The 27,768-nt window shown below is 37.9% G+C and overlaps 4 protein-coding genes across 4 annotated transcripts; all 4 read right to left on the bottom strand.

Annotated features, from left to right (window-relative positions):
* Positions 1-3,546: 3,546 nt before the first annotated feature.
* Positions 3,547-4,551, bottom strand: LOC139911674 (trace amine-associated receptor 1-like). Its single transcript, XM_071899243.2, has one exon. The coding sequence runs from the start codon at positions 4,549-4,551 to the stop codon at positions 3,547-3,549; it is 1,005 nt and encodes a 334-aa protein (XP_071755344.2).
* Positions 4,552-7,209: 2,658 nt separating this feature from the next.
* LOC139911636 (trace amine-associated receptor 1-like) lies at positions 7,210-8,211 on the bottom strand. Its single transcript, XM_071899195.2, has one exon. It carries the CDS (start codon positions 8,209-8,211, stop codon positions 7,210-7,212), a length of 1,002 nt encoding a protein of 333 aa, XP_071755296.2.
* A 5,770-nt stretch (positions 8,212-13,981) lies between these two features.
* LOC139911677 (trace amine-associated receptor 1-like) lies at positions 13,982-14,986 on the bottom strand. Its single transcript, XM_071899246.2, has one exon. The coding sequence runs from the start codon at positions 14,984-14,986 to the stop codon at positions 13,982-13,984; it is 1,005 nt and encodes a 334-aa protein (XP_071755347.2).
* Positions 14,987-18,263: 3,277 nt separating this feature from the next.
* On the bottom strand, positions 18,264-19,268 carry LOC139922102 (trace amine-associated receptor 1-like). Its single transcript, XM_071912552.2, has one exon. It carries the CDS (start codon positions 19,266-19,268, stop codon positions 18,264-18,266), a length of 1,005 nt encoding a protein of 334 aa, XP_071768653.2.
* Between the last annotated feature and the right edge of the window lie 8,500 nt (positions 19,269-27,768).

The following is a 27,768-nucleotide window of genomic DNA, read 5'->3' as shown; positions in this document are numbered from 1 at the left end:
CTGCGTCTGTCAGCTGTGTTCGTACAGTCCGGTTTCGCTTTTATTAAGATATAAAGTATTTTACATGATGAGATTTTGTCTCTCGGACCCAAATCTGATAATATTTTTGTTGTCAGATATGATTTTGTCCAGAATTCCATGACTATCTGTATTGTAGGTAGAGAGATAACAGTGAAACTATGATCAAAATAGTCATTCTTCTACATTCTCTAATTATGTTAACCTCTTGTAAATGAAATCATGTTGAAGTTAAACAATTCATCAATTTGCTGGGGACCCCCTGGAACTCCCTCAATGACCCCTGGTGGTCCCACCAGGGGTCTTTTATTTTAGGGTATTTTTAGGTATTTTAGGGGGAAGTTCACAGTATTTTGTCACCAGCCATGATTCAGCATCACATTGGTTGTCTGTCAGCCAGTGTGAATCCTGCTGCTATTGATCTTGATATTTGATTCAAACCTCTGTGTTAATGAACATGTAAGGAGTGTTCCATGCTGCTTCCTCCAGTTAAAGATTACTGCTTTGTTTTTCTTATCTTTTGCAGACCTTAAAGAGTAACTAAACCCCAGAGTTTTGGCTGAAGTGCCTCAGATAAACAGAAGTTTCAGCAAGATACAAAGACTGGTCAATGAGGTAGTCTTTACAGACATAGATAACGATTTAAAAACTGTTTAAAATCCTTATTAAAAGAAAACACATGAAAATGTTTCAACTGAGTATTTTGAAGCGGTATTCTTCAATTTTAAAACTACCCTGCCAGGAATCTTTATTCTTTAATTTTCTTTGATGTAGATGGTGGGTCACTGTTCCCCATGTTAAAATGGTGTTTAGTGTTCAGTACTGATACAACACAAGTGTCTGGTTATTGCAATCATTTATTCGTGTGTGGTCTCAGATACCGTGCTCCATGTGAAGAGTACAACCAGGGAGTACACAGCAGTCTGAAGTGTAGTCGGGCTGACAGGACCTGGGCCTGTTCTCAACCCCCACCCCTGGACAGGAACTCATTGGTGCCTGTTTAAAAAAAGAAGTAGGTAGATTTTAGAGTTTGATGACAGGGATACATCAACGGGTGGTAATAGAACTGGCAAACATAATCACATAAACATCAATAACCAGAAATGTATTCTTACAACATATTATGTATTGAGCCAAACCTCACATGTCCTTGAAGAACCGTGACTTGTGTCTGGCCACTGCCTCCTCCTTGTCAGGCCTGGTGAACTGGGCGCAGAGTTTCTCTGGTACAGGGACTAGGGTTAGGGTTAAAGGGTAACTTCGGTATTTTTCAACCTGGACCCTATTTTCCCATCTTTTTGTGTCTAAGTGACTAAAGGGGACAACAATTTTTGAAATTGGTCCAGTATTGAGCGAGATCGCTTCAGCCGGGAAATGGGCTGCCATGTAATCCGACGGGGCAAATCGCACCGTCAATGTACGTCCACTGTAACCAAGTCTCGCGAGAGTTGAGTTGTTGCAGGAAGTTACACACAGACCGGATCAAGCGAAAGGTAAAGAAAAACGTTTCATTTCTCTGTAGGGTCCTTTCCATAATGTTGTCGGACACTTATAACAACAATCTGAGCCTGTCAGTGGCAAAAACAAGCACTTTTAGTGGACGTACATTGACGGTGCGATTTGCCCCATCGGATTACATTGCAGCTCATTTTGCGGCTGCCGGCTGAAGCGATCTCGCTCAATGCTGGACCAATTTCAAAAATTGTTGTCCCCTTTCGTCACTTAGACACAAAAAAATGGGAAAATAGGGTCCAGGTTGAAAAATACCGAAGTTACCTTTTAAGGTTAGGGTTAACCCTAACCCTAACCCTAACCCTAGGAGAAGATATCCATGTTTTGTGTAGAGTACTGTAACTCTCTTTGCTCCCTTGTCAGAAATCCTTCTCTCATAAAATGCAGTGGCAAGGCTTTTAAGCAAAACTAAGAGATGGGGTTGTATTTCCCCAGTTTTAGCACCTCTCTACTGGCAGACTGCTAGTTTTAGGGCACTTTCACACCTATAGTCCGTTTGCTTTGGTCCGAATCAGTGGATGAGTTGCTACTTTGTTGCATTTTTCATTAGGTCCGGTCAGTGTTCACACGGTCCTGTGTTAAGTGAACCGACATTTGTAAACAAATGACATGCCGTCCTACATGCCGTTCATCTATTGGACAGAACGTTTCCGAGAGAAAATCACTTCCTGTCAATCACATTGTCACGGACAACAATGGAGCAACAGCAGAGTATTGCGATTGCGATAGTAGCTTTGATTATTATGATTTGGTGTTTTTTAACTTTCAACCGACATTGGTCCACTGTGCGCTCAATTCCCCTTTCTTTCAGTTTATCACTGAAGAGTTTGAAGACCTCGGTATTCTTATGTGTTTCCACAAGCATCTGTGCAATAGTATCATCAGCCCATATTTCCAGAAGAGCCCTCACCTCATTGTTCCCCCACGTTTGCCCTCGGCTCATTTTGCTGCTAGGCTAGTGAGCGGCACGGCTGTCTCTGCCAAGTGTCAACATCCATTTTCAACCCACAATGCACTGTATTTTGGTTTGCTTCCTATATTAGGTCCTATATTAAGTCTGATTACGTTCTCACCTAAAGCGAACCGAACCGTGGTTCACTTGGAAACGGACCGAGTCCCGACTTTTCAGGAGGACCATGGTTCGCTTGTTTGGTCCGCACCAGAGTTCGAATGCGTGTTCTTACCTCTCCAAACGAACCGGACTTACGGAGTAAACGCATCATGGTTCGATTAAAACGGACCAAACAGGGTAGGTGTGAAAGCCCCCTTAGAGCTAATTTTATGTGATTACTCCTAGTGAAATCTCTGACCTTTACCCTCCATTGGCGGAATGCAACCTGAGATCCTCAGATGCTGACCATTTAACATTTTAAGCATTTTGGCTGATCCATTTATACAGCTGGGCTTACAATTAGTGTAACTTCTTTTTTCCCTGTCTTTTGTTTATTATTGTCTTGTTTTTTGTATTGTTGCATATGTGCTTGTCTGTTCACCATCATCAAAAACAAAACTTCCACATATTTGTTTTCCATCTTTTGTTTCACAGGAGGAATAACCAGATGTGTGTGACTTTGACATTTAAAATGAAGCATTTATTGAAATTTCAGAATGAGCAAAAGCAGCCATTCTCAATGTTATAAGAATTATGTCATTGTTGTTATTATAATAAAACTAAAAAAACAGCTTAATGCAATATTGTTAATCTGAGACTGCATGCAATTGACACTTGGTTTTGATCCTGTAAGATGAATTCATGGGGAAAAAAACATGAAAGCATTATTTTCATTACATTTACTACATGCATTGTTTATGTAATGCTGTTACCTGTTGTTTATTTTTATTTATGTACCCTGTTTGACTACATTGGCTATATTGTTAAAGGTGTTAGAGTACAGTAGTAATTGTTTTAAAAAAATTACAGATGACATGAAGTGGAAATAAGGCGTTGACCTGTATTGTGCCATCCTCAATACCTAACAATAAAATGCCAATACTTCCAGCACTCCAAACAATAAGTCAGAGCAGTTTTGAGTTTGCAAAATCACCTTGAAATATTTTGCCAGAAATTATCATTCGGAAAGCGGCCCGGAACCAGCTGTAAAAGAACGCATAAACAAATGGATTGAGCATTGAATTTGACATTGCAAGCCAACTAAGTGTTTCAATCAAAGGGACTGGTATTGAATAATTACTCAAAGGTTGAAAGGTGACACAAAGAAAGAAAGGAGTCCAACAGATCAGAAAAACTCCCATAACGATCGCCAGAGTTTTTGTGGCCTTTCTCTCCTTCTTAGTGACAGATGCTCCAGACTTCATGCTCTGACAGTTTGTGTTCTGGATGCTGAGTGCCTGTCTCTGTGCCACCAGGAAAATCTTTAGGTAGATACTGAGCATTATGATTGCTGGGAGGTAAAATGAGAAAATACATCCCATAATACTTGAAATTGGAATATGAAATATAAAACACCTTCCTTCACATTTTCCTTGACTAAATCCCATAAATATGATGCTAATTCCCCCTACGACAGAAATACCCCAGCTCACCACGATCATGATCGCAGCAACATGAACATTTATTTTAGCTCTGTACCTCAAAGGCTGACACACTGCATAATATCTGTCAGTAGAAATAAAACATAAGTTCAGAATAGAAGATGTAGTCAGTGAAGTATCAAGGCTGCGTCCTACCTGACAAATTACATCTGCAAGATACCAACATGAGCTTACAGAGAGTGCCATGCTGAACGGCAAGACTACAGCCCCTACAAGGAGGTCAGACATAGCCAGAGAGAGGATGAGGTAGTTAGTTGGAGTGTGGAGCTGTTTGAAGTAAATAATGGAGATTATTACAAGAAGGTTTCCACACATTGTTATAACAGATAATGAGCCAAGCAAAATATACAATAATACACGTATTGTTAAAGGAGTGATTTCCATTATGCAAGATACATTTTCTGATTCATAACAGAGATGTATGTCCTCAACACCATCAGTCCTGTTGAAAATGAATTCAGTTTCCATGCCTTCTGGCTTCTGCTATCCTGCTAAACAAGATTTACAGTTTTAAATGAATCATCATAAATACAGAGACACATCTCAATCACAATTACAAAAATATTTCTTTAAGCAAGAATATGTAATTCTGACAAGAAATGTAATTCCAAAAAGAAATGTTCATTTTATTTTAGAAATCCATATTTTTTCATACCATATGTATTAAGCTTGCAGATGGTTCATGCATCTATGGTGATGTGAATCCTTGGTCTCTGTCCCACTGAGCAGTAACTCTGGACTTGACTCTAATATTTATCAAACCTCAACCTTTTGTCATAATTAATGCAATTTTCTTTTGGCCAATCAAATGTGGTGAACTATGTATTCTGTTTGCATGAGATGTCATCATAACAAAGTTGTGATGAGTAATAATGCACCAACTCTATGATTGTGTGTGTGCATGTGTTTAAACTAACCTCCAAAATCCATAATATTTTCAAATAAAGTTTTGAAAATGAACAAAACAAACATCTTAACAAACCTAAATATATTTTGACCCTAAATGTGACATGGCAGGCTAAAAAAAGATCTACCTTGCCACAAATAAATGCTCAATAAAAAGAGCATAGCTATGTACTTTCTGCTGGGCTCTGAAACAAAAAGGCCCCTGGCAGTTGAGAATACTACCAGAAAAAAGCTAAAGGGACCATTTTGACATAACCACATTTTTTTTCATCCCCAACTGTTGAAAAGAGTACAGTTAGAGTACACTTATTGACTATTCTCTAGTCAACTGGTCATCACTTCACACCAGGCGACAAATCCACTGGTATCAGTTCATTTATAAATCCATCATTGGTAAAAATCCGACATACCTTTTTCATTACTCAACATCACCACCAGCAACCGTAATCTATGCTTCGGCAAAGTCATAACTATGATCATCCCCAAAGTCCGCACCTCCTTTGGCCGCCACTCATTCCAGTACGCTGCCTCTAGTGACTGGAACGAGTTGCAAAAGTCCCTAAAACTCCACACCCTCATTCCACTGCCTTCCTTTAACAAATCATTAGAAGACATAGTTTCTGATTACTGCACCTGCTTTTGAATTTGCTTCTTCTGGCCCTGCAACTATACATAGATTTCTGTTGTTGTACATACTGTGTATATCATGATGTTTTACTGTAAACTGACTCAAATGTTGTTTGTTTATGTTTTACTATTTGTATAGACTTGTATACTGTTATTGCCTCTTGGCCAGGTCATGATTTTAAATGAGAACTTGGTTCTCAATTGACTTCCCTGGTTAAATAAAGGTTAAATAAATAAATAAATAAAACAAAGGCTTTTAGTGAATTCCGGTTTTATTAACAAAAAATCAGGAATAATAAATTATAATTCTTGATGGACTAATTAAAACTTTGCATTGAATTGAATTAAAAACGCGCTGTGGGCCTGTTTAGGGTCTGTGCTTGTTTGCTGACCTTAAGGTCCTTGAGAAAATTATCCATGTTTTGTGTAGAGTACTGTAACTCTCTTTTCTCCTTTGTCAGAAATCCCTCTCCCATAAAATGCAGTAACAAGGTTTTTACGTAATCAGAACTAAGATGGGATGATATTTAAACCTGCAATAAGCGATTTCAGACCCTGTAACCAATCTTGAAACTAACGTGTGCTACATGGAGATTTCCGTGAGATGTAATGATATAAACAAACAGCCACACACGCGGACCAGCTGTGTTGTTTTCACCTCTTTCCTAAAGCTTGATGTCAAAGTTGCACAGTTTGTCCTTAAGGGCTTCCGTCGCTCAGTAGCTTTGCTGTGTGTGTTTACAAAATGTGTTGCAGTTTCTGTCACCCTCTAGTGGTCAGAAAAAATTGCTTAGTGTAGCTTTAAATATTATAAATCTCTGACCTTTAACCTCCATTGGCGGAGTGCAGCCTGAGACAGGTGCAGCTGATCATTTTACATTTTAAGCATTTGGCAGAACCACTTATACAGCCGGGCTTACAATTAATGTAACTTGTTTCTAGACATCCAAACATATTTTAATTCCTATGTAAACTTGTTATAAATCCTGATTTATAGCAAGATATTTTTGTTTGCCTTTCTTTTATTTATTATTGTCTTATTGTTTGTGTTATTGTATATGTGCTTAATGTCTGTTCACCATCATCAAAAACAAAGCTCCCACATATATTCTCCCATCGTTTGTTTCAAAGGAGTGACCAGATGTGTGTGACTTTGATGTTTAAAATAAAGCATTTATTGAAATTTCAGAATGAGAGAAAAGCAGCCATTCTCAATGTGATAAGAATTGTTATTGATGTTATTATAACAAAACTGATAAACAGCTTCATACAATATTGTTAATCTGAGACTGCATGCAATTGATACTTGATTTAGATCCTGTAAGATTAATTCCTGAAAAACAAAAAAAAACAAAAAAAACGTAAGCATTATTTTCATTTCAGTACATTATTTACTACACACATTCATTATGTAATGCTGTTACCTGTTTATTTTTATTTATGTATCCTGCTTGACTACATTGGCTTTATTGTTAAAGGGATAGAGATATCTCTGTGTGTAGAGTACAGTAATAATAAAAAAAAACTATATAGATGACATGAAGTGGAAATATAACAATAACATGCCAATATTCCAGCACTCCAAACAATAAGTCAGAGCAGTTTTGAGTTTGCAAAATCACCTCTAAATATTTTGCCAGAAATTATCATTCTAAAAGCCATTCGGAACCAGCTGTAAAAGAATGCATAAACAAATGGGTTGAGCATTGAATTTGACCATCCAAGCCAACTAAGTGTTTCAATCACAGGAACTGGTATTGACTCATTAAAAGGTTTAAAGTTGATACAAAGAAAGAAAGGAGTCCAACAGATCAGAAAAACTCCCATAACAATAGCTAAGGTTTTTGTGGCCTTTCTCTCCATCTTACTGACAGATGCTCCAGACTTTATGCTCTGACAGTTTGTGTTCTGGATGCTGAATGCCTGTCTCTGTGCCACCAGGAAAATCTTTAGGTAGATGCTGAGCATTACAATCGCTGGGAGGTAAAATGAGAAAATACATCCCATAATGCTTGAAATTGGAATATGAAATATAAAACACCTTCCTTCACATTTTCCTTGACTAAATCCCATAATTATGATGCCAATTCCAACTAGGGCAGAAACACCCCAGCTCACCAGGATCATGATCCCAGCAACATGAACATTTATTTTAGTTCTGTACCTCAAAGGCTGACACACTGCATAATATCTGTCAGTAGAAATAAAACATAAATTCAGAATAGAAGATGTAGTCAGTGAAATTTCAAGGCTGCCTCGTAACTTACAAATTATATCTCTGAAATGCAAACATGAACTTACAGTGAGTGCTATGCTGAACGGCAAGACTAAAGCCCCAACAAGGAGGTCAGACATAGCCAGAGAGAGGATGAGGTAGTTAGTTGGAGTGTGGAGCTGTTTGAAGTAAATGATGGAGATTATTACGAGAAGGTTTCCACACATTATGAGAACAGATAATGAGCAAAGGAAAATATACAATAATACACGTATTGTTAAAGGAGTGATTTCCATTATGCAAGATACATTTTCTGATTCATTACAAAGATGTATGTCCTTCAGAACATCAGTCCTGCTGAAAATGAATTCAGGTCCCATGCCTTTCAGCTCCTGCTGTCCTGCTAAACAAGATTTGCAGTTTTAAATGAATCATCATTAATACAGAGATAATCTCACTCACAGTTACAATATTTCTTCAAGCAACAATATATAATTCCAACAATATCAGTTTTCTGCAAAAAAGAAATGCTCACTTTATTTTAGAGATCCATATTTTTTCATACGGATTAAGCCTGCAGATGGTTCTCATGCATATGGTGATGCGAATCCTTGATCTCTGTGCCACTGAGCAGTAACTCTTGACTTGACTCTTGTACTTATTAATCCTCAGCCTAGTGTCATAATTAATGCAATCTTCTTTTGGCCAATCAAATGTGGTGAACTATGTATTCTGTTTGCATGAGATGTCATCATAACAAAGTTAACTCTAACCTCCAAACTAAACTAACCTCCAAAATGCATAATGTTATCAAATAAAGTTTTGAAAATGAATAATAAAAACATCTTAACACATTTTGACCGTAAATGTGACAAGGCAGATTGACACAAATAAATACTCAATAAAAAAAAAGAGTAAAACCTCCTTCTTGCTGGGCTCTGGAACAAAAACGGCCCTCGCCCCTTGAAAATACTACCTGAAAAAAGCTAAGGGGGTCAGTTATTTTGACATAACAACGTCTTTACTCATCCCCAACTGTTCAAAAGAACTACATGTGGTGAAATAGAGACACTAAGGCATATATTAATACTATTTAGCAGAAAGGAAAAGATGAAAAGGGATTTAGCAGAAATGGGAGTTATTGAATTTTTTTTAAAAACATTACCAGGACATAATGACAATAAACATACAATTGGAAAGAGAGATTAAATTGCTGAAGACTGCAAAAATGTCTTCCAATTTAAGACAAAATAAAAAAGTGCATTATCCAGCAGAGGGAAAAAATATGCCTAAACATCCAGTCTGCTGCAAAATTAAAATAAATAAATAACTAAATAATAAAAATAATAATAAGCAACAACACTTCAATTTTCATGCCTTTTCATTTGAACTTTGTTGGATTTATTTGCGCTTATTCTTAAAGGAATAGTTCACCCAAAAATGAAAATTCAGTCATAATCTATACTCACCCCCATGCCAGCTGAAACCATAATAGGGGACTTTGATTTTCATAAATCGTAAAATTTTCTGCATTCTACAGCAGTAAAACACTAAAAATAATTCTAAAACCTTTAAACAAATATATAATGGGAATCAGCGATATTTAGGCCAGTAATCATTGAAATTCATACATGTATTTTCTTTGAAAAAATCCAAAAAAGTATGGTTGTCTACAAGCATAAATTTGTAACGTGATAACAGGATAACCAGTCAGTCAGTCAATGCCTCAGTCATAGTCAGTCACTCAGTCTGTCATTCCCTCACTCAGTCTCACTCAGTTAGTCAGTCATTCACTCACTGAGTTGCTCAGTCAGTCTGTCATTCCCTCAGTCACTCAGTCAGGCAGTTATTCCCTCAATAAGTCAGCCAGGCTGTCACTCAGTCAGTCATTCCCTCAATAAGTCAGTCAGTCACTCAGTCAGTCATTCCCTCAATAAGTCAGTCAGTCTGTCACTCAGTCAGTCAGGCAGGCATTCCCTCAATAAGTCAGTCTGTCACTCAGTCAGTCATTCCCTCAATAAGTCAGTCAGTCAGTCAGTCAGTCAGTCAGTCAGTCAGGCATTCCCTCAATAAGTCAGTCTGTCAGTCAGTCAGTCAGGCATTCCCTCAATAAGTCAGTCAGTCAGTCAGTCAGTCAGTCAGGCATTCCCTCAATAAGTCAGTCAGTCAGTCAGTCAGTCAGTCAGTCAGTCAGTCAGGCAGTCATTCCCTCAATAAGTCAGTCTGTCACTCAGTCAGTCAGGCAGTCATTCCCTCAATAAGTCAGTCAGTCAGTCAGTCAGTCAGTCAGTCAGGCAGTCATTCCCTCAATAAGTCAGTCAGTCAGTCAGTCAGTCAGTCAGTCAGTCAGGCAGTCATTCCCTCAATAAGTCAGTCTGTCACTCAGTCAGTCAGGCAGTCATTCCCTCAATAAGTCAGTCAGTCAGTCAGTCAGTCAGTCAGTCAGTCAGTCAGTCAGGCAGGCATTCCCTCAATAAGTCAGTCTGTCACTCAGTCAGTCAGGCATTCCGTTATGTAATAAGTCAGTCAGTCAGTCAGTCAGTCATTCCCTCACTCAGTCACTTCTGTTTACCAATCCTTAGCAATTATGCGGTTTCACATCCAGAATAATACCCAGTATGGGTAAGTTTTATTCTAAACAAATAAACAATATATATCCACAGCAGGGTTGTACAGTGAGCACATGCTAGAAAAACATGTTTCTGTGCTAAAAAAAAAAAAAAAAGTACTGTAGGCCTAATGTGCATAAGTAATACTTCATCAGGAATGCTCTTGGTTGTATGCTGCTGCTGCAGACTTGGATTTCTTAATCATTTCTGCTGGAGGTTCATATTTGTAACACGGTTCAACCCGACTCATCTTGATAAATATTACAGATGATAGTGTGCCTTCAAGTGACAGTCTGTTCCTGGACTCAGTCTTATTACGTAAGACAAAATATTTTTTAAACTAAGATCAACACATTTTGTACATTCTTATAGTATTTTACTCATCAATAAGTATACAAAGCTTTTCCATGACCGCACACTAAAATCTGCCACTGCTGCATTGGATATGTTACCTGAAAATCATCTTCCACTTCTGGAGGCTCGCTCCTCTCTGCTCTCTTTCTTCATCTCTCTCTTCTTGTTCCTTTCCCTCAGTGTCTTTTCTTGCTCTATCATCCTCCTCTCTTTGCTTCTCTTCTTCAGCACTGTCCGTTCTTTCTGTATCTCCCTCTCTATCCTTCTCTTCTTCAGGCCTCTCCCTTTCTCCTCTCTTTCTCTCCACTCCACCATCCTTTCTTATTACGGTAAGTATCTAATCATGCTCATCTCTGCAATCTAGCAAATGGTCACATAAGTCAAAACAAAAATCAGGGTATGTTATAGGACTTCATTTTTTGTAACCTGCGTTGTACATTAGCTAAGTTAATTTGCATCGCTTAACTAGCGGCAGGTGTGCAGCTGTTTGACTGTGACTGTCTCAAGTTTGCCAGCCAACACTAACTTTAGCTAGCACTGCTGCTAACGTTACTGACTGAAAATTTACCGAACAAAAACAAAGATTATTCCTACTATAAACAGTTAACTAAGGGGTGAAGGTACTTACCTCTATTAACCGACATATACATCTTCTTGTCTTTTCACGTAGATGAGCTCGGGATACCTTCTCGCGCCTAACGTGGCAAAGTGATGCAGGCAGTGCAACAACAACTTAAGTGACAAAAAAATGCGCCGGTGCTGTGGAAGATATAGTCAATCCAGGGTTCTTAGATAAACCTTGAAGAAAAATAGACAATCCAGGGTTCTTAGATAAACCTTGAAGAAAAAATAGTTGCTTTCTATGTTCTGACGCGTTTAGTGGCGTGAGATTTGTTTGTGTAGCGTGACTCATGCTACACGAACGAGAGCATAAGACAGGACCCGAAAGCGTGTGTTGGCAACTGTGCGATACCAACTCTTCATGTATGTAGGGATTGACACTTTTTCTGTATACGTTAGCCGATAGATAGAGCCAGGAGCAGCGGTACATGACCATGATGATCTTAAACAGATGAGGAGTATGTTGCTGGGAATGGGATATGGCCACAGGAAATAGCTAAAATTTCTGCCTGATATATGTTAGCTAGCTACAGTTAGCTTGGCATCATGAGTTAGCTGGTTGACAATAATTGTATTTAGCCTATACAATTTTAGGGATACTTTTCAGGGATCAATTTCTAACTACTACTACTACTACCTAATTTTACCATTGTTTTTCCTGCACGGTATAGGAGGAGCAGGGAGCAGCAGCTGATTTTGCGCAGGTGAGGATTAACTAGGAGGGCCAAATAATATGGTAAGATGACACTGAATTTCATATTCTGCTTGATATTTAGCTTATCACAAACAGGCTTTGTACAATTAGCTGGTGGACAGTCATGGTATTTATTGCAGTTTTAGGGATCTCGTTCTCTATTTACATTTCACCATTGTTTTTCATTTTTTTCTGTACTGTCAATGGAAAAGGGAACCGCAGAGAGAGCAGCAGGTGATTCTGCACAGGTGAGTAACTTACTGGATTGGCTAAAGGAAAGAGATAAATATTAGGCTTCATACAATTAGCTGGTTGATAGTGGCATTTATTACAATTATAGGGATACCTACGGTGGTCCTGAGGGTCAAAACACAACAACATTTCACAAAACACAACAACATTTCACAAAACACAAAGGCAAAAGAGAAAACAATTCAACATTTCACGGAAAAGGTAGGTCCTTTCTTTGTTGTTACTGATTGGATGTATTCGTTGTCACTCAAGATAACAGGAAGTGGGACCAGAGCAATGGCTCTGAGAGATGCCTTCCGCTGGTTCAAATTAACAGAAAATAACGCTTCTGGCGTTTAGCCTTCAAAATAAAAGCGCAATATTTTAAACATGTATAAATACTATTTTAAACCAATTACTTTGTATTTAATCATCAAATTCAATAAGTGAACACCCATATTACGTAATGTTTGATGTCAAAATAATAATGAAAAATGCTATAATATGTGCCATTGTTAACTATAAATGCTGCATGTATTACACTTTTTGATATTTCTGACTGGACACTGTACAGTTTAGAGTAACTGCACAAGTTCTATGTCAAAACACTCCTGCAGATGTGTAGCCTACTCTCACTACACACTAACATTTAGGCCCAAGCTGTTAAAGAAAAGTCATATCAGGCCCTCAAAGTCAGCCATACTGTAATAATAACAAGCATAACAACATTTAGATATAGGGCCTAACAGTTGAAACTGTGTGTCTCTCTCTCTCTCGTGTCGAAAATCATCCTATTCCATTTAACGCTTCCCTAGAGGCCTGGAGCACTTCCATTATGTTGACTAGATAATGCAGCGCTTTTCTTTTGCATTTGTCTTTGTGGTTTGCTTGTGTTTTTGAATTTGCATCTTTTATGAATTTGCAGCATGTTTTCTGTTAATGTATTTGCTTTGGCATTCTGCAGCGCGTTTCTTCTTTTGCAGCATGTTTCTGTTAGATTTGCTTTAGATTTTTGAATGTATTTTTGAATTTGTATTGTTTTTGAAGTTGCAGTGCGTTTTGCTTAATGCAATTTCTATTTTGGCCCTTGTAGCGCGTTTGCACCCATCAGCTACCGTAATTGTTTACATGTTTCCATTCAGAAATGTATTAAAATTCTACAGTGAGCAAAGGCAGCCATTACTGATAGCAAAAGAATTATGTCATTTTCATACGAAAACTAATATACAGCTTCAAACAATACTTACTTTTACTATTACTATGGGGATCCTGATTTCTTTCACCTATATTAGAAGTAACTTACTGCTCAGTTAAAGTGAGCAGCTGAGGGCCATATATTACATATTATTTTGACATAATGACCATTCTATTTGTGAATGGGAATATTATGTTAACTGGTTTATTCACAGCAACAGGGATACTCAATCACAGGGTATCAAAGGCTGATGTAAACAGTTTAAGCTGAATAAAATTAGAACTAGAATATGGCAATAGCTGGGTTACTCTGTGCATGTAAATGTAGCCTTTGTGGATAGAGTACATTAATAAATTGAATAAATATACATGAGAAAGTAGAAATAAATTGTCTCAATTCTGCCAAACATAAATGTTGACATGTTAGTATTTCAGCACTCCAGTCAATCAAAACATTTTTGAGTTTGCAAAATCACCTTGAAATATTTTACCAGAAATGATCATTCTGAAAGCCGCCCGGAACCAGCTGTAAAAGAATGCATAAACAAATGGATTGAGCACTGAATTTAACCATCCGAGAAAAATAAATGTTTCAATTACAGGTATTGAAATTGAATAATTAATTAACGGATTTAAGGCAGTAGCAATAAAGAAAGGAGTCCAACAGATCAGAAAAACTCCCATAACAATCGCCAAAGTTTTTGTGGCCTTTCTCTCCATCTTACTGACAGATGCTCCAGACTTTATGCCCTTACAGTTTGTGTTCTGGATGCTACGTGCCTGTCTCTGTGCCACCAGGAAAATCTTTAGGTAGATACTAAGCATTATGATTGCTGGGAGGAAAAATGAGAAAAAACATCCGGCAATGCTTGAAATTGGAATGTGAAATGAAAAACACCTTCCTTCACATTTTCCTTCATTAAGTCCCATAATTATGACGCCAATTCCAAGTAGGACAGAAACACCCCAGCTCACCATGATCATGATCACAGCAGCATGATAATTCATTTTACTTCTATACCTCAGAGGCTGACACACTGCATAATATCTGTCAATAGAAATAAAACATAAATTCAGAATAGAAGATGTAGATAGTGAAACATCAAGACTGCGTGCTATCTTACAAATTAAATCTGCAAGATACCAACATGAGTTTACAGAGACTGCTATGCTGAACGGCAAGACTAAAGCCCCTACAAGGAGGTCAGCCACAGCCAGAGAGAGGATGAGGTAGTTAGCTGGAGTGTGGAGCTGTTTGAAATAAATGATGGAAATTATTACAAGAAGGTTTCCACACATAGTGAGAACAGAGAATGAGCCAAGGAAAATATATAGTAACACACGTATTGTTGAAGGGGTGATTACCATTATGCAAGATACATTTTCTGATTCATAACAGAGGTGTATGTCCTTAACAACATCAGTCTTGTTGGAAATGAATTCAGTTTCCATGCCTTCTGGCTCCTGCTATCCTGCTAAGTAAGGTTTTCAGTTTTAAATGAATCATCAATACAGAAATGATCTCAGTCACATTTACAATAACATTTCTTTCAACAAGATTATGCAATTGCAACAATATGTATTCTCTGGAAGAATGTGATTATAATTTTTTTTTTTAGCAATCCATATTTTTTCATACCATACCTAATCCTTGATCTCTGTCCCACTGAACAGTAACTCTTGACTCTTGTATTTATCAATCCCTAGCTCATTATCATAATTAATGCACTCTTCTTTTGGCCAGTAAGATGTGGGTGACTATGTATTCTGTTTGCATGAGCTAAATTTCCGGTGTGTAATGAGAAACACTTATCACCGGCTTAGGCTTATTCATAAGCCAATGATAAGAGGCTTTGTAACACTATTTTTTATATGATGTTAAGCTTAAATACATTTTGTTACTTTATGCAATTCAAGTGTTTGCCCTCCCCTCATTATTTTGCTTAATATCATCTTTCAAAAGCTCAAATCCTATTTATTAATCTTTCCTCCCCATTACCCACTCCATCACCATTCCATTTCCCATAATTCATGACTTGGTATTTTATATGAATCTAATGTTAACAGAGATGTTAACATTGAAGAATGCACAGCTTGTCATGTAATTATCCTCTTGTTCTCTTTTGGGTGAACACCTAAGTATAAACCTACCTTGGATGTTAAAGGAAATGGGGTTAGGTGAGAGTGGATTTGTCGTTGGGGTTATCAAGCGGGCACCTACCATCACAGTTTTCATCACAGGCCCTGACAGCTCCAGAAGGCTCAACAGGAAGTTCTGGCTTCCCAGAACCACCCCGGTCCACGCCTCCTCTCAACACTGATCAGAATTACCCTGGACCTACACTGTTTACACCTACAACAGTTCACAATATTACACCCACTAATTTCTAACCTCAACATTGTTCTCAAAAACATAAAGCTAATAGCACAACTGAACCTGTTGGCTTAAAATGGCCTGCTCATAATTTCTAAAACTGATTGTAGTAATTGTAGAAACTGAATTGGCCTTAAGGGATGGGTAATTTATCGGTACAGTTTGTGTACTTCAAGGCACCCTTCAGTTCTTTTAAGAAGAACCAGAGAAGAGACGTTTCGAGCACAGTGACTTAGACTCAGACTTAAAAAACAACATAGAAGGAAGCCATCTTAAGTACCCATCATTGATTCAAACACATGATCACATGATCACAAGATCTAACCCTGTATCCAACACTGTCAATCCCCAAGGTACCCGGAGAGTAAGTACCCCTGGTGAGGCAGAAGCCTCTGAAGTCCTCCCAGGGTCACCATCTAGACCACGCACTCCTTTCAAAGGTAAATCCATCCATTCATCCCAGAACATAGAAACTAATCTTTGGATACATACTTTAGACTTGTGGAAATAGACTGCTGAGTGTTGCACCACAATACCAGTTCAGAGCTTAGGCTGGTGCTGACTAGCATTGGTGGGACTGTAAGTTGCTGGCCTATGTTTGCTGGTAATTCCCAGTCCCTAGTTTTTCCTACTAGTTTTTACAACTGTCTCAACATATGCCTACTCTGTAATATATCTTTCCTGACTTCATGTGCAGAGCCAAATTGTGTCATAGGGTATTTAAGGAGAAATTCGTAAGTTATACCTATCATTAATTGAACACACCACATAGCTACAAAGTGTCCCACTTCTAAGAATGCTAATCGTATATATTTCAAGAGTTACAGACTTTTCATTAGTGTTTTCAGCTCAACGGGTTAAGCTGATTCAGCAACAACTTTGTAGTCAGTCTACAAATTGCAGCAAAGAATTTAGGAGTAATGTCTGATTCAGATTTGAGTCTCGATGTACAAGTAAGAAATACTGGTAACACTTTATAATAAGGTTGTATTAACTAATGTGAGTTAATGCATTAATTAATGGTGAACAAATGTTTAACTAAGTGTGAGGCTCAGGACTCAGACCCAAATGCAGACACGGAGGCAAAGGTTGCAGGGATAACTGATGGTTTAATGGTAAACTGGCAGGTAACAGAACTCAAAGGATAGATAGGAACAGACAAATAGGTAGTCTACTACTGGACTATCAAAAACTGGATTGCAGGCTAGGGCTATTCATAGTATTTCCATGATGTCCCATGCATTTCCTACCAATATGGCGCTTTACAATACACACAGCTCATTGGCTGTGTTTGTCATTTGATTGCAATCACCTGATAATGTATTACAATCACCTGTTATTTTCCTACCAAGATGGCCGTGTGGTGATGTAACAGAATACTACGAATAGCTGGCATTACAATCTTGCACAAACTAGAGGGAAGAACAACCTTATATACACTGGGAAGGGAATCAGCACAATAAGAATCAGCTGGGCAGGCGACAAGCAGAGGAAGACTAGGAATGGGCAGTAGATGGAGCAGCCATGACAATAAGGCATGAATAAATCTCTTCATATTAACTAAGTGATTATTAACAAATGCATTTGTAAATGCAGTAATTTAACTCTGTTCATGACCTATTTATGACCGATCTGTCACAGTTTTGGAACTTCCTCTTCCATCAATAGAGCATTTACTAACATTAACAGAGCCTGCCCAAAACTGTACTCATGTCAACCCCCTTTAAAAGATCTTCATCCTTCATTAATGGTTTCCTGCTGATTAGTAGACAACAATTCATGTTTGTTAACTTAAATAACCCATTTCACATTACCTGTTGTACAGTGACAGCTCTTCATGTCTTACCAATGGCTTATACAACTACAAATCACGGATGAGAGTCACAGAGGTATTATAACCATAAATATGTAATGATGCAATTGAGTCATTGTGAACATTTTACTGACTTTGCTTGAGGTGTTTGCCGTCTGCACAAACTCGCACAATGTTCTTTTTGATGTCAACAAAAAGCACAAAGGCCACATTATGAAAGCCACATGTTTCATAATGTTTTGCTGGCAGACCATTGTATCTGTGGACGGTAATAATCTGTTAACTGGTTTATTTATTGCAACAGGGATACTCAATCACAGAGTATCAAAGGATGATGTAATCATCTTAACCTGAATAAGATTAGAACTAGAATCTAGCCAATAGCTGGGTTATTCCATGCATGTAAATGTAACATTTGTACGTAGAGTACAGTAATAAATTGAATAAATATACATGAGATGAAGTGGAAGTTAATTGTATCTATTGTAGCCTACCAAGCATAATTATTGACATGTTAGTACTTAAGCACTCCAGTCAATCAGTTAAAACAATTTTGAGTTTGCAAAACGACCTTGAAATATTTTGCCAGAAATGATCATTCTGAAAGCCGCCCGGAACCAGCTGTAAAAGAATGCATAAACAAATGGATTGAGCACTGAATTTAACCATCCAAGCAAAGTAAATGTTTCAATCACAGATATTGGAATTAAATAATTAATTAACGGATTTAAGGTCGTAGCAGTAAACAAAGGAGTCCAACAGATCAGAAAAACTCCCATAACAATCGCCAAAGTTTTTGTGGCCTTTCTCTCCATCTTACTGACAGATGCTCCAGACTTTATGCTCTGACAGTTTGTGTTCTGGATGCTGAGTGCCTGTCTCTGTGCCACCAGGAAAATCTTTAGGTAGATACTGAGCATTATGATTGCTGGGAGGTAAAATGAGAAAAAACATCCGGCAATGCTTGAAATTGGAATGTGAAATGAAAAACACCTTCCTTCACATTTTCCTTCATTAAGTCCCATAATTATGAAGCCAATTCCAAGTAGGCCAGAAACACCCCAGCTCACCACGATCATGATAACAGCCGCATGAGAATTAATTTTACTTCTATACCTCAGAGGCTGACACACTGCATAATATCTGTCAATAGAAATAAAACATAAGTTCAGAATAGAAGATGTAGATAGTGAAACATCAAGGCTGCGTGCTATCTTACAAATTACATCTGCAAGATGCCAACATGAGTTTACAGAGACTGCTATGCTGAACGGCAAGACTAAAGCCCCAACAAAGAGGTCAGCCACAGCCAGAGAGAGGATGAGGTAGTTAGCTGGAGTGTGGAGCTGTTTGAAATAAATGATGGAAATTATTATGAGAAGGTTTCCACACATTGTGAGAACAGATAATGAACCAAGGAAAAGATATAATAACACACGTATTGTTGAAGAGGTGATTACCTTCATGCAAGATACATTTTCTGATTCATAACAGAGGTGTATGTCCTTAACAACATCAGTCCTGTTGAAAATGAATTCAGTTTCCATGCCTTCTGGCTCCTGCTATCCTGCTAAATAAGGTTTTCAGTTTAAAATGAATCATTAATACAGAGATAATCTCACATCTTCTCATCACATTTACAATAACATTTATTTTAGCAGGATTATACAATTGCAACAATATCTGTTTTCTAGAAGAAAGTGATTATAATTATATTTTTCATACCATCCCTGTTAACCCTGAAGAAGGCTTATGGATCGGTGATGATGTGAATCCTTGATCTCTGCCCCACTGAGCAGTAACTCTGGACTTGACTCTCATACTTATCAATCCCTTGCTCATTAGCATAATTTATGCAATCTTCTTTTGTCCAGTAAGATGTAGGTAACTATGTATTCTGTTTGCATGAAATAAATTCATGATGAATAATGAGGAACACTTATCAGTGGCTTAGGCTTAGTGCGTAAGCCAATAATAAGGGTGCCACAGTTTTCAAACACAATATTTTATGTGATTATAAGATTGAATACATTTTGTTACTTTGTGCATTCCAAATAATTTCCCTCCCCTCATTACTTTGCTTGACACTGATCAGCACGTTATTGACTCTATCCTGGACCTTCACTTATGTTTACACCTACTGCAGTTCACAAAATTACACCCAATAATTTTGTTTTCAAAAACTATAGGCTAATGGGACGGCTGACCCTGTTCATCATTTCAGAAACTGAATTGTATCATTAATTGTGGGCTTAAGGGATGGCTAATTTATCAGTGAAGAACAGTCTGCATACTGCAAGGCTCCCTTCAATTCTTTCAATGGACCAGAGAAGTGACGTTTCGAGCACAGTGACTTAGACTCAGACTTAAAAAACAACATAGAATGAAGCCATCTTAAGTAGCCATTATTGATTCAATCACATGATCAGTCCATGCAGTCACATGATTAGCTGAGTACAGAACAATGCATAAAGATTAAGTTGCACTCCACATTCCCAAACAAGCGGATTTCATGTACAATACAAAAATTGAAAAATCTACAATAAATATATAAACTAGAGCAGAGATGCCAACCACTACACTTTTTGTGTATGATTATCACGATCAACTACTCTACTACAACACACACTTGAACTACTGCATTTAAAAAAAAAATCCACTGATGTGAAAGTGATTGACATGTGCCTATTTTTATACAGTCGTTGGGGGTCATGGTAGGCTACTGTTTCTGTCCTAGCTTGACCAATCAGTGGCAGATGTGATTTGACAAGTAGGGAGTGCAGCATTTGTAACACTTGCATATCTGAACTTGTTGTGGCTCAGTTGCAGCACGGCATGTTAAGCTACTACGCCGGTCTGTTCTTGTTCCGCCTGTGGTCTGCCCGTTGTGTTGCGCCTATCTACATTTTGCCTATGGGTTGTACTGCAAGGAATATTAATGTACCATATAGGAGTACTTATGTCACTTCTGAGAGTGTAGGTTTACTGACGCCAAATAGAAGGCTTCTCAGTGGATATCCATAGATAACCTCATCTCCAACATTTATTCAGCGTGCTCCCTGACAAAGCTGACCAACTACACATTTGCAGACCTCTTACTACACTTTCTGATCGTTTGAGGTTGGCATCTCTGCACTGGAGTACAAAAATGCCCACCAAAGTAGTAAGGCAAAGTATATATATATAACAATAGCAGTGACACCCTATACAGTATATATGTACAACAATATCGGTGACCCTCCCTGTAGAGTACCCATGGCCATCTTCAGGTCTTAAGACCATCATCAAGTCCTAAGCAAACCACAATGGAGGCGCCTCTATATGTTCTAAATGATGCAATTATCTTCTGACGAGACACATACCCACAATTAGTGCTCTAATTCTATAAACACTGAGAGGAAGAAATATAGCTGATAGATACCAGGCAATGATATTCAGAGAAATGGACGAATATCAAATTCCTCATTTTTAGTCCTGTGAAATTACTTCCTAAAATAAATATTTTAAGTACATTTTTACGGCATCTACTGTACTCATTTTTTTGTTATGTTTTTTTTTAAAATTCAGGCATGTACATTGCTTAGCTTAAAGTTGCAATTGTTTTTTCCGACAATTAGAGGGTGACAAAAACCGCAACACATTTGTCAATAAAGCAAAGCTCCTGGACTACGGAGGCCCCAAAGGACAAAACTAGCGAAGGACTATGCTTGGGGGTGAACGGCGCTTTTAAACAGCTAGGGAGGAGACAAGCTACTTTTAAAAAAATGAAAAACTACTGTCTACTGAATGGGCCGAGAGGAGCTTCATGTCGGGCCGGGTTTTGACAACAACCTTTAGAAAAGAGGTGAAAACAGCAACACAGCTGACCCGCATATGTGGATATTGGTTTATATCATTACGTCTCAAAGAAATCTACACACAGCACACGTTAGTTTCAGGATCGGTTATAGGGTCTGAAATTGCTTATTGCAGGTTTAACATAGGCTATTGTTTGTGGACAAAGTCCTCGAGATCTATCTATGTCTACGTTTATATGCATGGAGATTGATGTTCTTAACCTGGTTACACTATTTTGGGTTGACAAAGGAAAAAATAACTTGATTAGAATAATCAATGTATATTTACATCCTCTTTGTTTCAATGCATGCTATATTTCTTCTCTGACATTTGGCCATTTCGAAAAAGAGGAGTAATGAGTAGTGGTCAGTCACGTGATGTTTCAATTCAACAATGAATTAGAATTCCACAATGACCAAAAGCAGCTGTACATGATGCCATAAGAATTATGTCATTTCCATAGACTACTAATATACAGCTTAAAACAATATAGTTAATCTGAGACTGCATACAATATTTTTTAAATCAATTTTACAGTACAGTATTTTACGCTATTTTTTGTCTGTTTTGTTTTTTAATTCATGTATGTTCATTGCTTACTTTAACTACACAGGCTATTGTTTGTGGACAAAGTCCTCAAGTGATCTATATATGGCAACGTTTACATGCATTGAGATTAATGTTCTGGTGACTGAAGTAACCCTGTTTTGGGTTGACACAATAAAACGTTACAACTCGGTTAGAATAACCCGGAAAAGCTCATACTCCGGTTATGAGAAACATGGTTAAGATGTCTGGCTTACTCAGATATTACGTAATCATGCTCATCTCTGCAATCTAGCAAATGGTCACATAAGTCAAAACAAAAATCGGGGTATGTTATAGGACTTCATTTTTTGTAATCTGCGTTGTACATTAGCTAAGTTAATTTGCATCGCTTAACTAGCGGTAGGTGTGCAGCTGTTTGACTGTGACTGTCTCAAGTTTGCCAGCTAACACTAACTTTAGCTAGCACTGCTGCTAACGTTACTGACTGAAAATTTACCGAACAAAAACAAAGATTATTCCTACTATAAACAGTTATCTAAGGGGTGAAGGTACTTACCTCTATTAACCAACATATACATCTTGTCTTTTCACGTAGATGAGCTCGGGATACCTTCTCGCGCCTAACGTGGTGAAGTGATGCAGGCAGTGCAACAACAATCACTTAAGTGACAAAAAAAATGGCCGGTGCTGTGGAAGATATAGCCAATCTAGGGTTCTTAAGATAAACCTTGAAGAAAAATAGACAATCCAGGGTTCTTAGATAAACCTTGAAGAAAAAATAGTTGCTTTCTAGTATGTTCTGACGCGTTTACTGGCTGAGATTTGTTTGTGTAGCGTGACTCATGCTACACAAACGAGAGCGTGAGACAGGACCCGAAAGCATGTGTTGGCAACTGTGCGATACCAACTCTTCATGTATGTAGGGATTGGCTAGATAGATAGAGCCAGGAGCAGCGGTACATGAACATGATGATCTTAAACAGATGAGGAGTGTGTTGCTGGGAATGGGATATGGCCACAGGAAATAGCTAAAATTTCTGCCTGATATATGTTAGCTAGCTACAGTTAGCTTGGCATCATGAGTTAGCTGGTTGACAATAATTGTATTTAGCCTATACAATTTTAGGGATACTTTTCAGGGATCAATTTCTAACTACTACTACTACTACCTAATTTTACCATTGTTTTTCCTGCAGGGTATAGGAGGAGCAAGGAGCAGCAGCTGATTTTGCGCAGGTGAGGATTAACTAGGAGGGCCAAATAATATGGTAAGATGACACTGAATTTCATATTCTGCTTGATATTTAGCTTATCACAAACAGGCTTTGTACAATTAGCTGGTGGACAGTCATGGTATTTATTGCAGTTTTAGGGATCTCGTTCTCTATTTACATTTCACCATTGTTTTTCATTTTTTTCTGTACTGTCAATGGAAAAGGGAACCGCAGAGAGAGCAGCAGGTGATTCTGCACAGGTGAGTAACTTACTGGATTGGCTAAAGGAAAGAGATAAATATTCTGCTTTCTATTTAGCTAGCTACAATTAGGCTTCATACAATTAGCTGGTTGATAGTGGCATTTACTGTATTACAATTATAGGGACACTATGGTGGCCCTGAGGGTCAAAACACAACAACATTTCACAAAACACAACATTTCACAAAACACATTTCACAAAACAAATGAACATTTCACAAACATTTTCACATTTTCTGTTACTGTAATTTGAACCAGCGGAACACATCTCTCAGAGCCATTGCTCTGGTCCCACTTCCTGTTACCTTGAGTGACAACGAATACATCCAATCAGTAACAACAAAGAAAGGACCTACCTTTTCCGTTTTCTGTGAAATGTTGAATTGTTTTCTCTTTTGCCGTTGTGTTTTGTGAAATGTTGTTGTGTTTTGTGAAATGTTAATTTGTTTTGTGAAATGATGTGTTTTGTGAAATGTTAATTTGTTTTGTGAAATGTAAATTTGTTTTGTGAAATGTTGTTGTGTTTTGTGAAATGTTAATTTGTTTTGTGAAATGTTAATTTGTTTTGTGAAATGTTAATTTGTTTTGTGAAATGTTGTGTTTTGTGAAATGTTAATTTGTTTTGTGAAATGTTAATTTGTTTTGTGAAATGTTAATTTGTTTTGTGAAATGTTGTGTTTTGTGAAATGTTAATTTGTTGTGTGAAATGTGTTTTGTGAAATGTTAATTTGTTTTGTGAAATGTTAATTTGTTTTGTGAAATGTGTTTTGTGAAATGTTAATTTGTTTTGTGAAATGTTGTTTTGTGAAATGTTAATTTGTTTTGTGAAATGTTGTGTTTTGTGAAATTTTAATTTGTTTTGTGAAATGTTAATTTGTTTTGTGAAATGTTGTTTTGTGAAATGTTAATTTGTTTTGTGAAATGTGTTTTGTGAAATGTTAATTTGTTTTGTGAAATGTGTTTTGTGAAATGTTGTGTTTTGTGAAATGTTAATTTGTTTTGTGAAATGTTAATTTGTTTTGTGAAATGTTAATTTGTTTTGTGAAATGTTGTGTTTTGTGAAATGTTAATTTGTTTTGTGAAATGTTAATTTGTATTTTGAAATGTTGTGTTTTGTGAAATGTTCATTTGTTTTGTGAAATGTGTTTTGTGAAATGTTGTTGTGTTTTGTGAAATGTCGTGTTTTGTGAAATGTTGTGTTTTATTAAATGTTGTTGTGTTTTGTGAAATGTTGTGTTTTGTGAAATGTTGTTGTGTTTTGTTAAATGTTGTTGTGTTTTGTGAAATGTTGTTGTGTTTTGTTAAATGCCGTTGTGTTTTGTGAAATGTTGTTGTGTTTTGTTAAATGTTGTTGTGTTTTGTGAAATGTTGTCGTGTTTTGTGAAATGTTGTGTTTTGTTAAATGTTGTTGTGTTTTGTGAAATGTTGTGTTTTGTGAAATGTTGTTGTGTTTTGTTAAATGTTGTTGTGTTTTGTGAAATGTTGTTGTGTTTTGTTAAATGCCGTTGTGTTTTGTGAAATGTTGTTGTGTTTTGACCCTCAGGGCCAACGTAGATATCCTTGTCATTTTTTTTACTCTGGAGGAGTGGCTGATTCTGCGCAGGTGAGTAACTAGCTATACCGTATTTCCTCTAATATTGGCCCGGGCCTTTATTTACCTCAACTGCAGAGGGTACCAGGCCTTTATTGGAAGCAGGCTTATATTAGAGACAGGCCTTTATTTCTAATTCCCTCTGTTTGATAAGTATATTTGCTCATATTTTAGTACGAAGCTTCCTTGTTTTCTGATCTGCTTCTGTTGGGGTACGTTAGGTAGACGTTTTTTTGTTACTGCAGTGCATTACGATAATTACGGTAATCGACGACGGCATGCTCCAGAGACTTCCGCCGGCCGAGCCATCTTGTGGCACTTGTACGTTACTACAAACTACAGTTACAAACAGGCACCAGGAGTTTACCGGTATCCACCGTTATTTGCATGTAAGCTGAAGCTAACTGAAGCTAACTGAAGCTGGGCGCCGATGTGTTCCCGGTGATCCGGCCGAGATTTCGGCGGGGGTCCCGATGCTGATGCGTCACCGGGCGTCCGGGGCTTGGACCGGGAGGATCAATGCGGCCGTGGGTGCGGTGGAGAGGACAGCGGCGGAGAGAGGAGATGGACACGGTCCAGCCATACACTAGGTTTTGACCTAGTCTTTTTCCTTTGTTTTTTCCCCCGGCCTGTATTTGAGGCCGGCCTTTATTTGTTCGTGTCGACGGCGGCCCCGGCCATTATCGGAGACCTGGCTTTTAATTGACTACAGGCCACTATTAGAGGAAATACGGTACACTACTTCAGAACTTAATTCATGAATTCATTCACTTTCCTAAGGTCTGCAAAATGTAAGAAAGTTGAGGACATATGTATGGACATTCATTTCTGATTTAGTCTCTTATAGAGTACCGTAACTCTCTTTGATCCCTGCTGTGTTGGAAATCCCTGTCGGAAAACAACCCTGCAGTCAGTGCAAAATTCAGCGGCAAGGCTTTTAACCAGAACTAAGAGATGGAATCATATCACCCTAATTTTAGTACACTGGCTGTATTTCAGTTTTAGAATTCATCTTATGATTTTCCTGGACCCAAGCCACATCTCAGACATTTAAACCCACTATAAGCTAGCGTGCAGTTTGAAATCGTAAGACAGCCATCCTGATCACATTTCAGCTGTTGCTTTTATATAGCATGGCTTACAAAGAGTGTAATGATAGTTATGCATTGTAACTCTAGTTCTATGATCAGAGGCGGAGCCCTCTAACGGGGCTCTATTGGCTTAAACACTCATCTAGTCGCCTCAGCGCACTGAAATTTGCATGCACAGGCTCAGCCAATCAGGATTCAACCCTATGGAGCCTCTGTTTCGACAGGGGCTTTACAGCCACTCTGTCTGCATAGCACACAAACAGCTGCTGTGTGCACCTCACCGTGGCTGTGTTCCACATAACATGCCAACGCGTGCACGGGGTATAGCTGATGCAACCTCTCCTCCCTATCCTCTCTATGAGGAGGAGGATAGAAAGCATCCAGTTGAATCATCCTTGACTGAAAAGAACTATTGATGTTTTTAGGTGCAAAGAGAGGTTTGGCAGTGGGAAGAAGAAAGCTTCCTGTCATCTCCTTTGTCTCTCATAAAAAGATCGATACCGCCACACAATCACACGACAGGCAGGCACCGTGCAAGAACGTTATGTGACCGAGACTGCACCATGAGCCCTTAACAAGCATAACAACATTTAGATATAGGGCCTAACAGTTGAAACTGTGTGTGTCTCTCTCTCTCTCGTGTCGAAAATCATCCTATTCCATTTAACGCTTCCCTAGAGGCCTGGAGCACTTCCATTATGTTGACTAGATAATGCAGCGCTTTTCTGTTGCATTTGTCTTCGTGGTTTGCATGTGTTTTTGAATTTGCATCTTTTATGAATTTGCGGCATGTTTTCTGTTAATGTATTTGCTTTGGCATTCTGCAGCGCGTTTCTTCTTTTGCAGCATGTTTCTGTTGGATTTGCTTTAGATTTTTGAATGTATTTTTGAATTTGTATTGTTTTTGAAGTTGCAGTGCGTTTCGCTTAATGCAATTTCTATTTTGGCCCTTGTAGCGCATTTGCACCCATCAGCTACCGTAATTGTTTACATGTTTCCATTCAGAAATGTATTAAAATTCTACAGTGAGCAAAGGCAGCCATTACTGATGGCAAAAGAATTATGTCATTTTCATACGAAAACTAATATACAGCTTCAAACAATACTTACTTTTACTATTACTATGGGGATCCTGATTTCTTTCACCTATATTAGAAGTAACTTACTGCTCAGTTAAAGTGAGCAGCTGAGGGCCATATATTACATATTATTTTGACATAATGACCATTCTATTTGTGAATGGGAATATTATGTTAACTGGTTTATTCACGGCAACAGGGATACTCAATCACAGGGTATCAAAGGCTGATGTAAACAGTTTAAGCTGAATAAAATTAGAACTAGAATATGGCAATAGCTGGGTTACTCTGTGCATGTAAATGTAGCCTTTGTGGATAGAGTACATTAATAAATTAAATAAATATACATGAGAAAGTAGAAATAAATTGTCTCAATTCTACCAAACATAAATGTTGACATGTTAGTACTTCAGCACTCCAGTCAA

This window comes from Centroberyx gerrardi, chromosome 18 (assembly GCF_048128805.1).
Source record: "Centroberyx gerrardi isolate f3 chromosome 18, fCenGer3.hap1.cur.20231027, whole genome shotgun sequence".
Taxonomy (NCBI): Eukaryota; Metazoa; Chordata; class Actinopteri; order Beryciformes; family Berycidae; genus Centroberyx; species Centroberyx gerrardi.
This window is presented reverse-complemented; position numbering and strand designations above follow the sequence as displayed.